General features: G+C 33.1%; 2 protein-coding genes and 1 non-coding gene across 3 annotated transcripts; all 3 read right to left on the bottom strand.

Moving 5' to 3' along the window:
• Positions 1-283: 283 nt before the first annotated feature.
• Positions 284-355, bottom strand: TRNAD-GUC. Its single transcript has one exon. It is a non-coding gene; the product is annotated as a tRNA-Asp (tRNA).
• Positions 356-771: 416 nt separating this feature from the next.
• LOC109014513 lies at positions 772-5,025 on the bottom strand. Its single transcript, XM_035687738.1, has 9 exons — positions 4,982-5,025; positions 3,684-4,876; positions 3,447-3,565; positions 3,128-3,252; positions 2,723-2,822; positions 2,392-2,472; positions 2,133-2,249; positions 1,611-1,696; positions 772-1,407 (listed from the first exon to the last, which is right to left on the bottom strand). Exons 1-9 carry the CDS (start codon positions 5,023-5,025, stop codon positions 1,173-1,175), a joined length of 2,100 nt encoding a protein of 699 aa, XP_035543631.1. The 3' UTR covers positions 772-1,172.
• An 8,827-nt stretch (positions 5,026-13,852) lies between these two features.
• LOC109014514 (B3 domain-containing protein At2g33720-like) lies at positions 13,853-14,695 on the bottom strand. Its single transcript, XM_018997013.1, has one exon. It carries the CDS (start codon positions 14,693-14,695, stop codon positions 13,853-13,855), a length of 843 nt encoding a protein of 280 aa, XP_018852558.1.
• Positions 14,696-14,724: the final 29 nt, after the last annotated feature.

Genomic DNA, 14,724 nt, shown 5'->3' with positions numbered 1-14,724 from the left:
TGGGGTGAGTCCGAAGGGTCCTGCTTTGAAGAGAAATAACAAATAGTCGCATGCCTTTCTTCAGAAAGAATCGGCTCATTCTCAAACCCATTATCTTAATACCAACCAGTATAATAATAGGTAACTGTTTACAGGAGAACATAAAAAGACTTTGAATGGATCATAACTTTCCAGCCTTGAAATCACGATGAAATGAATCCACAATCTAAGATTCTACGTATCACAATACGTCAGGTATCTGAGATTCTGAGGCTGTATAAGAGGATGAACAAAAAAAATAATTCGCCGTTGCCGGGGATCGAACCCGGGTCACCCGCGTGACAGGCGGGAATACTCACCACTATACTACAACGACATCGCTGATGGTATGGCGATTAAAATCATAATCAAAACTGTGGCCTAGATTCCATAATGGACCATCCAGGCCTTGTAATTTATTTACAGATACAATTAAGAGCACGGCCCAGTAAAAAACGACAAAACAGATTGGGAGAGCCGAAAGAATATTGTGAGTTAGATATGGTTCCAATGATTTACAGGTTTGAGCCATATCTTACCTGTTCTAATGCGAATTTTGAGTTATCCTTTTAATTAGCTGGAAGTGATTTATTTTAACCTTGGTTTGGTCATTATGCACTACTGGGTTTGCTTTTGTATTCTATTATAGTCAGAAGCACTAGTTGCAACTTACAAAACAAGCCTGCATTTGGAGGAAGGAAATTATGATGGAAAAATGGGCATTGACAAATGATAACTCCAGCAACTTCGGCATTTGCACCACATAAACATTGCTACTTTATTGACATAAACTTCTACAATGCTCTGATGTACAGAAAGTGGGCTCACATCTGTGCTATGTTACATTTCCAAGAATGATACACTACTTATACTGAACAATAAGGAACTCTGCCAGACAGACAACCCATTTCGTCTTTTATTACAAAGTTACACAACCAATGACAAAATCAGATTTCTGCATCCTACTTCCTGGTTAAATTTTCAATAGAAAAAAAAAAAAACAACAATTTCCAACCAATGCTTCCAGAAATTTTCTCAAATAAGTTGTAGATCTGGATTTCCTTTATTGCGTTTACCACACCTATAATTAAGAACAAAATTGTGTGGATGTTGTCTCCATAAAGAACACCTCTATTGCACAGGCTCTAGAATCATCATGAATGAAGACCCTGTAGTCTTGATGGTGATGAGGATGTTGATGGTGTGGATGATGATGGCAAGAGGATCGGTAATTGCAACGATGCACCGTCTTCTGTGCTTTGTTTGTATTGGGTTCTTTGAGCATTATGTTGTGGCACCTCTAAACAAAATAATCTCTTGAAGAATTCATACGACCCAAAGAAGATTGCTCCTTGAGACATATACATGACCAATCTTGGAGTCAATCCCCTGATTAGAAAGATAAGAATAAGAATATGCAGGTCATGGATACAGATACCAAAGCATATTAAGGTAATAATCTTGAGAAGGAGAGACCAGTTCAAGGGATAAGCAGCAGAATAATCAAATAAGCTCATGGATATGTCATCCTAATATATTAAATGACAATTCTCTCAAAAAAATGATAACAGGCAGAACAAGGGCAACGATACCTGTAGAGGCCTCGCAAACCTTCATTTTTGCCTATTTCTCGAAGGGTGTGAAATACACTGTCATATTGGTTCATAGATCCTGGAATCTGCATAACATCCACCAAGAAGCAGAAACAGTCATGTGTGATGATGAGCCCCAGAAGATATAGAACATGAAAATATGAACATGGTTGTATTGGTTTGAAGCATTTTATAGGATCAATCTTTAATGTCACCTGAACCCGCCTTGTTGGCCAGGCAGGTCTATTTCTGAACTCACTCATATAGGCGTACAATAAGAGTTAGGCATTGGGATATGACATTAACAGAAAACATCCAATCTGTGGAAAGTCTTACAGGGAGGAAAAAAAACTCTTTCTAATCTAGCCAAAGAATAAATTAATCTGACTTCATACTCATCTCACAAAACTAGTCCAGGAAAACAGCATAGATAATGCTCATGTATATTTTACTGAATGGTGTGCTAATTGCAACAAAAACTAGCCTGAAAGAGCTCCATGAAATTTCTACAATCAAACAGACCTGTGTCTGTAATCTCGTCTTCACCACATCAAAAGGAGTTGTGAACAAAGCAGCAGTGGATCCAGCTAGTCCTCCACAAACTAACTGAGAGGATGGAAGAAAACATCTTAAGATATCCTGTGTAATATTTGATATGGACAAAAATGAAAAACTTTGCTAGAATCAAGTCAGCTAGTAGCCAGATTATCATAAAAAATAATACTATATTATGTAGGGAAAATTAACTCAAATTTGGGGCATGAAGAAGGGACAAACAGACCGTCTGCAATGTGCTGACTGGAGCAGTAGATTCTATTGATGACAACATCATCACTTGCTTCAAGCTTTCATATGTGTAGAACTGCACATATTGGTAGATAGCCTCAAAAATCACATGCAGAAGTAAAAAAGAAGGGTTTATAATGGTGGGATAACAAAAGAACCGTTACATGATATAGCCAACTCACTCTCTCTCTCTCTCTCTCTCTCTCTCTCTCTCCCCGAGGTTCTCTCTCTCTTTTTTTTTCTTTTTTCTTTTTCATTAACTCATTATTACATGCATACAATAGAGCCAAATCTGTGTCTCTTTTTGCAAAGATGGAGAACCTGACCTTGATTATTGAGTGAGGAACATTCCTGCAGAGTACTGCTCCCCACCCAGCATACAATGAACGTAAACCACCCTTTCCAATAATTCCAAGCAATGCATTCCTGCAAAAACAGAACAATGAGTAAGCCAAGTTTCTTTTTTGTTTTTTTTTTGGGGAAGGAGGAAGAAGAAAGAAACGTGGCAGAACCAAAGCATCATATAAAACAAAACATATTGGATTTTAATCTTACAATCTGAATAAATAAATAGCAAAATCCAGAAATATACAATATTTTACCAATGGTTGAAACAAACCAATCCCTCGGTTGAATGAATTCGAGATTAAAGACAACATCAAAATCAATGCATAGTAAGCATAAAAGGATGTACTATTAATAAAGATAACACCAGGATCTTATAGTTATACCAGCAGTTCTGATAGTGTGAACCAACTTGCATCTGCTGTTTTATACGCTCGCTAGGAGTAAAAATGAATGAAGTAGCAATGCTTGCACAACCACCTGCCATACAATGGGCAATAGAGTAATACTCCTGCAGGAAAGAAGTGGGTGAGACTCGAAAGCAAATTAGTGTTACACTTACAATCAGAACCAACAGCCAACACAAAATAATTGAAGACTTTCCACAGGCTTCAAAATGTGTTCAACTCAGCTTTCTCTCCAACCCTACCCCCCATAACTTTAAAAAAACAACACTAAATGAGGGGATAGGAAAGGCACAACTACCTTTGGGAAAAGAGGAAGCAAAGCTCCTTTAACTGATTCGTATGTGTAAGTGTAAACTGCAGAAATCGGAGCTGAAGAAGTAATATTGGTAGCAATTCCACGATAAAGTCCAGTCAAACCTGAAACCAACCTCTATCAATCGTCAAAGTGGCATTTGGGCACGTTTACAAATTGAAAAAGAAAGTCTTTTGGGTCTCTAAAACTTTGGAAAGCACTTCACCTTCTAAAGTAACTTACCTCTATCAGAAACAATCGACTTTCCAATGTAACAGATAGACTTCTGCTCTGCACGGCATGACTGAACAACTGTCTTAACTGTGTCAACAGGATGTAAACAAAGGCTTACAAATATACCAGCCAATGCCCCTGCGAAGGCATGCTCTTGCTTCGCACGGGCATAATGAGGTTTTTCTGGTGCTGAAGGTTGAACTTCCATTTTGAATTCATCCTCAATAACAGACTTTTGGGGTTGTTTTGTGTTGTTCTCAGGCAGTCCATTCGCATCAGTCTGACGTTGGAATTCTCTAAATGCACTATTACACAAAGCTAAAGAGGTAGTTTTTATCTCAGAAACACCAATATCTGACATATGATAGTCTGTATATATACTAGAACCCGGGCTCCGTGAAACACAAATATCTGCCCGACTATCCTGGATTGACTGAAGGAAATAATCTTTATACAGAGTGGACATTTCTGTGGCATTTACTGCCAAATCTACAGTATTAGGTGATGATGAATCATTACATTTGGTTAAGTCAGAATCACAGTTGGCCAAGTTTGTAGGACAACCCATTTCTCTTGAAATGCAACTCCCACTAGTTTTCTTGTTCTCAGTTTCAGTGAGTTTTATGCGATACTTTAGTCCAACAGGAATGGTTTCACTCATCCATCCATATATATTTCCCAACTCATATGAGATCTTTACACTTGAAAGCCCCTTTTCCTTCCAAAATTCATTAGACGTGTTGTTATGACCTCGTAGTAAACTCCTGAATAATGAGTGAGTGTAATTTTTGCTACAGCTTTCGAATGCTGACATCTTCTGGGTTGCTTTAAAACAGTCTAGGTTTGGCTGTACCAAAGGTGAGATATTGCCAGCAGTTGTTATCTCAACACAAAAACAATCACCATCAGCTGAAGTTCGTACCTTTCCATTTCCTTCCACACCCAGATGACCCAATATTTTCTCTCGTTCAAAGTTTCTGTCATTGTAATAAAAAATTTTCTTAGCTTGGAGAACATCAAGAGGACGACTTGCACAGTCCCATATCTGACCAACTGCTGAGATGAGCTGAGTTGTAGTTACCACAGACTTGGGTTCAGATGCTTGATTGTTCAGATTATTTTTCTTATCACAGGGGGCAGGGGCATATTCTTCATGAACATAATCAGGAAGCTCAAAGGATGCCCCCTCAACTGGGAGAGACCTGTATTTGATTGAAGGTTGATCACTTCTAGGTGGTTTATTACATCCAACCATTTTCTCAAATCTTATAAGAATTTCCTTTGACAAGTAGACACTAAAATAATACCTTGAAAGAAGTAACTGCAACACAAAATTAATAAATTGCATCATTGTGTGCAAGTTGATAATATATTCTTAAAGACTTATTTTTTTCAATCTCAATCTATTTATCTCATCATGTAAACCAAACTATAGGTATTTAGACTAAAGACATTAACCAAACTTTAAATAACCTTAACCTACTGCTTGTATCGGCTACATAACAAGACAAATAGCAAATGATTGACAACGGAAAAACAGGTGTGCAATACAGAACAGAGAATAAAAACTACCGGATATGTAGATATCATATGTAGAAAAGTAAACCACCATACAATTTCAGGAAAAATTCCATATGCAGACATGGAATCTTATGTAAATAACTAAAACTTTGTGAAAGAAAAATGTCAGCCAAAATTATAAACCAACAAAAATCGGAGTCTTTTAGCAGCTATACTAAAACACCGTAACAAATTAAATTGAGTGCATCAAACCAAAAATGAAAATGACAGCAGTATGATGTTGAGAAAATAATTAGCAATTTCTTTTAGTTTGTTCTACTTGACTTTATAAGTCCAATGACTGTGAATCACCTCAAACTGAAAATTGCACAGATTAGTGTAGAATTTTTTTTTATGACAATAGTAGCATTACAGAAAAAAAAAAAAAATCTTTTGAAAGCACTTCACTCTTAAAAAGTTCGTGAGATAATGGAAAAGGATGTGAATGCTGAATAATAGAATTCTCTTTTTCAATCAAAACACAACATAATATACGACATTCAACAACTTCCCATCTACTCATAAACGGTCTTCAAATCAGCACCATCAATCACAAAACGGGATATAAAAATAAACACACTAAAGAAAATGTAAAAAAATATCGAACCATTGGTTGATCAAACTAAAGCATTTAACCCCCATTATTACCAATTCAATCTCAATCTCATTGTGATTGAAAAGGCTTATGAAACAAATGACAATCAAATTGTTTTTTCTTTTCACTGTCAGATTGAAACTCTGAAAATTTTGGTCTTGGTTGCATGCTCTAGTCAACCATTGGAAATGCCCAAGCATTTTCTTGTATTTTCCATTCTTCTTCCTTCCAAAGGTTTATTTATGTGTCTCCTATGCACATCCAGATTTAGACAGGAAGCCATTTTGAAAGCTCTCTTTTGAAGTAGACAAAATACTATCTGCCTTTATCTAGACATAAGGTTGGCGGCTTGAAAATACAGAACCCACACGTCATAGGCAAGATTTCACACTTCATTAAGCAAACCAGACAGAACAGTAGTACAAAAGCATGTCGAAATAATTTACCAGTCAAGTCCTTCCCATTTTTACTCAACGAAGATTGAGTCAAAATTGCGGATTTCCAGCTTCTCGGATCCAAAGAAATACAATGAACAGATTGACAATGACCGAACCCTGACCAAAAAAAAATCAAGTTATACAGTAACCAACACTAACTGAGACCTTCAAACAACATTTGAAAAAAGAATCTTGATCTTTACACCCTAAATATACCCGAATAATACAGATTAGTAGAGAGTGGTTTCATTAAACAAGTATATCCAGATTTGATAACAGTAATAGCAGTGAAGCAAATTAAATGGTAGCATCTAATAATTGTTTTGGACTTCAAAATATTTCAACATAATCAATTGGCAAACCCAAATCGAGTGCAAATCCAGTGCATATGGAAATTGAAACACGTGCTTACCAAAGTCATTATATTGCAAAATGAGCACGTTACAGTGATAAAACTAAATATTTCTTATAAATCTTCAAACTTTACATATTTTCACACTCGAACAAAATAAATGCTAGAACCCAAAACAGACCAATAAAGCAACTATCGCAGCTAATACTTTCTTCCAATTCCCTGAGTTTTATCACCAGCCAATCAGAAAAATAAATCCCAAAAACGAAAAAGAAAGTTCAATTTAGATGTGGAGTTTTTGACAAGTGGAACCTCGAAAAAGGCGATGATTCGCGAGACAGAAGCAGAGACTCAGTGGTTCTGCAATTCATTTTCTCGAGAAAATAATCCGGACAGAAAGGTCGGGTTTAAGGAGGAGGGGGGATGGGTTTATATAGGATTTGGACCGAACAGAACAAATTCAAATTATGCTCTCTTCCTTTTTCCAACCCCTTAGAAATTCTAAATTCCAATATTCGGAAAGCCCTCCGTGCTGATGTGTCGTAGGATAGGCTGGAAATTGCGGGGAAGGTTCCGATGCTACGGGCTGCACCGTATGGCTTTTACCTCGTCTCCGAATATTTCATCGTGGAAAACATTACAAATGAATTATATAAAAATAATTGTATAATATGATATAATTCATGAAATTATATAATTAATTTTATTATAAAATAGATCAAACAGACTATATAAAACCACGGGATAGTGATAGGCTTACTACCTATCTACTACCCATCTACTACTTGTAGTGTTTTTATTTTTTTATCATTTTATTTTAAATATTTTTTTAACATCCTTAATCATTAAGAAAAAATTAAAAAAATATATAAATTTACTAATTATCACTTCCTTAACTATTAAGTAAAATAAAAAATTATAAAAAAAATCAAATATAAAAAAAGTAGTAAATAAGTAGTAAGAGAGTAGCAACCCTATAATTTTTCTAGATATTATCCATTCAATAGTTGTCGTGATCCCATCACTCCCACAAAAACATACGGTTGATTTTTTTTTATATAAAATATATTTTCTATAGAAATATATATAATTTTTAACTTAAAGCTTTGTTATTCTCAATCACGGGTTTTATTTAAGTCGTTGTCCAATGAAATTATTTTAAATTTACTATATTAGTCAATATAACAAAAGATGATAATAAAAATTAAAAATGAAGAATGGCATTACTCTATATACCTTTACGAACACAAGCACCAAACTAACAATCTTTAACCTTCTAAACTCAAACCCAAATTACAAGCACTATATATATATATATATATATATGATCATATATATCACAGGATCGAGCTTTATTATAACTTTGATAGCAGTACTGAAAGTTTTCCAATTTTAGCTGCATTGATGTTGATAATTAATTGTAATGGTGCATGAATAAATCCACATAATCACTATCGTCAAGATCATGAAGACAACAGTACTACTGATAATCTAATATTCAACCTAGGCAATGATAGATAATCTAATGATCACTCTGAATGATCATGATGAGTTTCCCATGATGATCTCCATCGTTATATGCATGATTTCCATGTCCCAGCAGCTTAATTTCATCCCACATGCATCGCCGAAAGATAGTGAAAAGGACATGCAGATGTTTCTTGTCTCCACTCTCATGCAGTACTATATATATTATTTATCATGTGCTGATCAGGACATGCAGAAGGAAAACAAGAAACAATATATATATAAAAGAGTGAAATAATACTTCAATGCTGCATGCAGCTTTTGATCTTCTCATCATCCCTAACTACAAAGCTACAAAACAGTACTTTTGTTTTGGACTTTGATCCTTGTTGATCAGAATGGTGGAGAATGGTTCAAGCTGGTGAATCAGATCGAAGAAAAGAATAAGATTGTACGTAGTTTGTTGGAGTTTTCATTGGGTTAATGCATGCAGGCTGTCATGAACTTAAGAGAGTTTTGGACCTTTATGGAGCCGCAGCTTCCTTTAATTGCTTTAAAGGAAAGGACATTTTTGGCTCTTAATTAAGTACCCAAACATATCTTCACAATTTATACGTACATGATGGTTTCAATTAGATGGTCATGATAGAAAAAGCATCACCGGAAATTTCAAAACACCCCTTTAATGTTTTATAACAAATTTCGTTGTTTTAAAAACGTTATTTATTGTTAGGATGGTTCATTCGGGCTGGATTTTTTTTCAATTTTTAGGATTTCGGTCTGGAATTGTTTCGAGCCAAACCCGATACGTATAAGTTTTTTTTTTTTCAATTTAAATGTTTTGATTTTTTTTTCTTTCTTTGTGGGGGCATTGGGGCTTGTCCATCTCTCCTTAATTTGTCTTTGGGGCATTGGTGTTTATAGCCTTTATATAGCCTATCATGTGTATGAAAAACACAGCAGGAAATCAATTATTTGGTGTTTACCCCCTCCCTCCGGGCAGTATATCCGGATTCTCAGGTCAGAATTTGGATGAACATTCCTATTTATTGTAATAAGATCTTTTACAATTTTTTTTTTTAAAAAATTCAATACACTGATACATTTTTATATCAATGATGATGATCATCTGTTCCATATCGATGGCTTCTTATCTATATAAGATCCAAGCTAGGAACTTATATCAAAACATGACAGCATATCCTTATTTAGTAGTCAGAGTTCTAGAACGGCATAACAAAAAAAGAAAAAACATGAAATGATGCTTCTATCATAGTCATTTGAGCTAGATTGAGACTGCTCAGTATAGTGGCCATGGGATACGTACCTCACCAATCATAGCACAGATATTCTGGATGCTCTATCTATCTCAATCTTAAGTTATAATCAAACGGGTGATGATCTCCATCGTTATATTCTAATTCCCCGTAGCTCAGTTTTGCTCTCTCATCATCCCAACAGAAAGTTAAAAAGGATTTTCATATCTCCCTTCTTAGGCTATATATCTATCATAATCATCTGGTAAAAAAAAAAAAAAAAAAACCTATACTTTCTCTTGGACGGAATTTTTCTCCAAACTAAATTAGGTTGAAGGAAATTTCTTCGCCTTATAAATGCTGATTTTATGCTTAAACATGTGTGGATAAATAATATTTACAGTCTTAAGATGTGTAAGTCTCATGCAATCTCTTTTAAAAAAAATGAATACTTTGAGATCCACATGAAAAAAATTATTTTTTAAACCATAATTTTTTTCAAAAAGAGTACTACACATGATTTGCACATTGTATGTAGCATTACTCAATATGTGTGATATGTGCATATTTTTTTAATATAATTAATTCTAATCCATGTGCTCTTTGAATATATGAGATTCACATATTTTTTTTAATAAGATTTAAGGGCATGTACTTTGCGTGATGATCAAATGAGATGATAGTTTTGTGAATAGTAGTGAAATGGTTTAAGCTAAGTTGTTTTATTGGATTTTGGAAAATGAAAATGAAAAAGTTGAATAAAAAAATTATGAAATTAAAAAAAAATTGTTTGAATATAATTTTTACTTTGAAATTTGAAATTTGAAAAAAAAAATATATTATTTTTGTGTTTTGTTGAAATTTTGAGACAGTTATAATAAATAGGTAATGATTAGATGAAAAAATTGAAGATTTGAAATTGTTGAAAAGTGTTTTGTGTTTAGGTGTCATTTGGATAGTGAGTTGAGATGAAATAAAAGTTGAATAAAATAATGTTAGAATATTATTTTTTAATATTATTATTGTTTTAAAATTTAAAAAAGTTGAATTATTTATTATATTTTATATGAGAATTTAAAAAAAAATTGTAATAATCAGAACAAATGATATGAGAAAAAACACTTCTTGTATCCAAGTCGGGCTAAGTGATATTTAGGAATAAAATTAATAATCCATATGCCTACCTTTGAACATGTAGTGCTACCTTTGAACATGTAGTGGTATAATACAGTGATGCTTTTTCAGAAAAATTCTACTTTTTTTTTTTTTAAACGATTCATGTAGAATATATTACATTTTTTTTAAAAAAAAAAAAAAGGCCATAGGCCCATACATATAGAATATGGTACTACATGATTGAACATTCTATCATACAGTTATACTCTAGTTCAAAAGCCTTTGTTCGGTCCCATGCCAAAGCCCAAGCTTTTACATTAACAGTACTAGTTGAAGAACACGTGAATGCATGCGAGTGAAGTTTTTATTATTCTTCTTAATTGGGCCATCCCGAACAAGCTAATTTAGATATTAATACGAATTGAGTTGAGTTGAGTTAAATTGTAAATAATAATATTTTATAAATTTTATTCAGATAAGTTTAACTTTTTTAAAATTTAGATAATTGGTTTAAGTATTTTTCAGGATATAAGTTCGAAGATAAGTTCTTTGATCTTAAAAAAATGAAGAGATCTTTGGTGTAAAAAAAATAGCCTTTTGTGTAAAAAAAATAGAGAAGGAAGTCGATTCTTTGGTGTTTACTGTTTATAGCCTTTATATAGCCTATCATGTGTATGAAAAAAACAGCAGGAAATCAATTATTTGGTGTTTACCCCCTCCCTCCGGGCGGTATATCCGGATTCTCAGGTCAGAATTTGGATTAACAGTCTTATTTATTGTAATAAGATCCTTTACAATTTTTGTTTTCAAAAAATTCAATACACTGATACATTTTTATATCAATGATGATGATCATCTGTTCCATATCGATGGCTTCTTATCTATATAAGATCCAAGCTAGGAACTTATATCAAAACATGACAGCATATCCTTATTTAGTAGTCAGAGTTCTAGAACGGCATAACAAAAAAAGAAAAAACATGAAATGATGCTTCTATCATAGTCATTTGAGCTAGATTGAGACTGCTCAGTATAGTGGCCATGGGATACGTACCTCACCAATCATAGCACAGATATTCTGGATGCTCTATCTATCTCAATTTTAAGTTATAATCAAACGGGTGATGATCTCCATCGTTATATTCTAATTCCCCGTAGCTCAGTTTTGCTCTCTCATCATCCCAACAGAAAGTTAAAAAGGATTTTCATATCTCCCTTCTTAGGCTATATATCTATCATAATCATCTGGTCAAAAAAAAAATTAGAAAAAAAAAAAAAAAAAAAACCTATATTTTCTCTTGGACGGAATTTTTCTCCAAACTAAATTAGGTTGAAGGAAATTTCTTCGGCTTATAAATGCTGATTTTATGCTTAAACATGTGTAGATAAATAATATTTGCAGTCTTAAGATGTGTAAGTCTCATACAATCTCTTTTAAAAAAAATGAATAATTTGAGATCCACATGAAAAAAATTAGGGTTTATCATAAAAAAATTATTTTTTAATGATAAACCCTAATTTTTTTCAAAAAGAGTACTACACGTGATTTGCACATTGTATGTAACATTACTCAATATGTGTGATATGTGCATATTTTTTTAATATAATCAATTCTAATCCATGTGCTCTTTGAATATATGAGATGCACGTATTTTTTTTTAATAAGATTTAAGGGCATGTACTTTGGGTACTGATGATTAAATGAGATGATAGTTTTGTGAATAGTAGTGAAATAGTTTAAGCTAAGTTGTTTTATTGGATTTTGGAAAATGAAAATGAAAAAGTTGAATAAAAAAATTATGAAATTAAAAAAAAAATTGTTTGAATATAATTTTTTACTTTGAAATTTGAAATTTGAAAAAAATATATATTTTTTTTGTGTTTTGTTGAAATTTTGAGACAGTTGTAATAAATAAGTAATGATTAGATGAAAAAATTGAAGATTTGAAATTGTTGAAAAGTGTTTTGTGTTTAGGTGTCATTTGGATAGTGAGTTGAGATGAAATAAAAGTTGAATAAAATAATGTTAGAATATTATTTTTTAATATTATTATTGTTTTAAAATTTAAAAAAGTTGAATTATTTATTATATTTTATATGAGAATTTTAAAAAAAATTGTAATAATCAGAACAAATGATATGAGAAAAAACACTTCTTGTATCCAAGCCGGGCTAAGTGATATTTAGGAATAAAATTAATAATCCATATGCCTACCTTTGAACATGTAGTGGTATAATACAGTGATGCTTTTCCAGAAAAATTCTACTTTATTTTTTTTTAAACGATTCAAGTAGAATATATTACATTTAAAAAAAAAAAAAAAAAAAAAAGGCCATAGGCCCATACATATAGAATATGGTACTACATGATTGAACATTCTATCATACAGTTATACTCTAGTTCAAAAGCCTTTGTTCGGTCCCATGCCAAATCCCAAGTTTTTACATTAACAGTACTAGTTGAAGAACACGTGAATGCATGCGAGTGAAGTTTTTATTATTCTTCTTAATTGGGCCATCCCGAACAAGCTAATTTAGATATTAATACGAATTGAGTTGAGTTGAGTTAAATTGTAAATAATAATATTTTATAAATTTTATTCAGATAAGTTTAACTTTTTTAAAATTTAGATAATTGGTTTAAGTATTTTTCAGGATATAAGTTCGAAGATAAGTTCTTTGATCTTAAAAAAATGAAGAGATCTGCTATGGAATCATGGATGGATATTATGAGAATGTGACAGCACAAGAGCATAGAAAATGTACGATGAAAACAGTTTCAAGTTGTAGCAGGGATCGAAAAAAGGAAAAATATTGGTTTTTTTATTATTATTATTATTATTATTATTATTAACCACGTAGGAAAAGGAAAAATCCGTGCATATTAATATTAGTCATTCGGCTAACACAATGATTGAATACTTTAAAATTATTTTAATGGGTAATTTTGATTATTAATATTCTAAATATCAAAAGCACCTAATTTTTTAAAATTATTAATTAAATGCCAAAGTGGTTCTTTTAGCAAAATATTAGAAACACCGCAACTGATGATAAGAAAAAAGAAAACTGTGCTAGCAGCTGTTGAAGATCACTATGGCATACGAGAATTAATCCAAAACAATTACTTCTTTAACAAAATAACAAACAGAACGAAAAAAAATCAAATATATGATGATTAGAAAAGTCATATATAGCATACATACATATATGTATGTATATAATATTCTGCAATTTCATTAAAAGATAGAATTAATAAGAAAAAATATACATGACGAGCAGCAAATTAGAGAAAACATATGATAATATTCCACATATATCCAGCTAGCTAGTACATGATTAACATCAATAGATCTATATATAGTTTATCCAACAAACATGATCCAGTTAAAAACTTAGAGATTTGGCTGATGATGATGATGATGATCAGCAACCAGATCAGCCCAGCTTTGTAGAACACTAAAATGGAATATCGAATCAAAGGGATCCCAGTAAAGGCCAATGACATCCCCTTTCTTCAAGTTCCTCCTGTTCACAAAATCTTTGTGCCACCCATTGATCAAAACATAGCTCTTACAGGTTTTCCACTTCTTGAGAACCAACTTATGTGCTGACTGAGAATCTTGATCCCAAACTTTAACGCGCATGCCCTTATCACTCTCAACTTCTGATCTAATGATATCACTATCCAAGAATGGCAAAACATGATCCCTTACCCAAGTTGTTTTCAGCAAGAGCCGGCTCAAATTACCAAGATCACTCTCCGTCAGTGTCTTTTTTATTTTCCAAGGATTGGCCTCCATGGCAGTCGGCGTACTCCTCTCTGCATGTAGATCTTTCTCGAGGCGTACTGATCCCGTCCTTGCAGTCACGGCATTATTAATGGAGGTCACTGTAACCTCAGAATTGTCAGAGACTGGGCTATCTTCCTTTGGATTAACTTCAGAGTTTATCATTACGGTTTCGCTAGTCTTCCTGGGATCAGTAAATAGCAGCTCGTGGATCCTGACAAAGGAGACGTGATGAAGAGAGTTTCTAGCTTCGGGTGCTTTGCATTTCTTGGACTCGATCTGAACCGGGCCACAAGAGAGCGTTAACTCTGTTGAAACGGCCTCCGGGTCAATCCCGCAAGAGAGCTTTGATTCCATTGAAGCTGCTTTGCTTTGAAACCCAAAAGAAACTGTCGATTCCGTGCAAACTGCATCCTCCATATGATCAAGAACGTGTTCCGAGTTCATGTGGTAATCAGAGTCCTAATAAGCTGTGA

Source organism: Juglans regia, chromosome 2, assembly GCF_001411555.2.
Source record: "Juglans regia cultivar Chandler chromosome 2, Walnut 2.0, whole genome shotgun sequence".
Taxonomy (NCBI): domain Eukaryota; kingdom Viridiplantae; phylum Streptophyta; class Magnoliopsida; order Fagales; family Juglandaceae; genus Juglans; species Juglans regia.
This window is presented reverse-complemented; position numbering and strand designations above follow the sequence as displayed.

Bases quoted from the DNA above. Each gene is read 5' to 3' on its own strand.
- LOC109014513 (XM_035687738.1), bottom strand. From the start codon at position 5,025: ATGATGCAATTTATTAATTTTGTGTTGCAGTTACTTCTTTCAAG. The intron at 2,473-2,722 runs GTCAGGTTCTCC...CAATATGTGCAG, and splicing joins TTCCTCACTCAATAATCAAG to TTCTACACATATGAAAGCTT. The intron at 1,697-2,132 runs GTCTGTTTGATT...GATGTTATGCAG, and splicing joins AGACGAGATTACAGACACAG to ATTCCAGGATCTATGAACCA.
- LOC109014514 (XM_018997013.1), bottom strand. From the start codon at position 14,695: ATGAACTCGGAACACGTTCTTGATCATATGGAGGATGCAGTTTGCACG.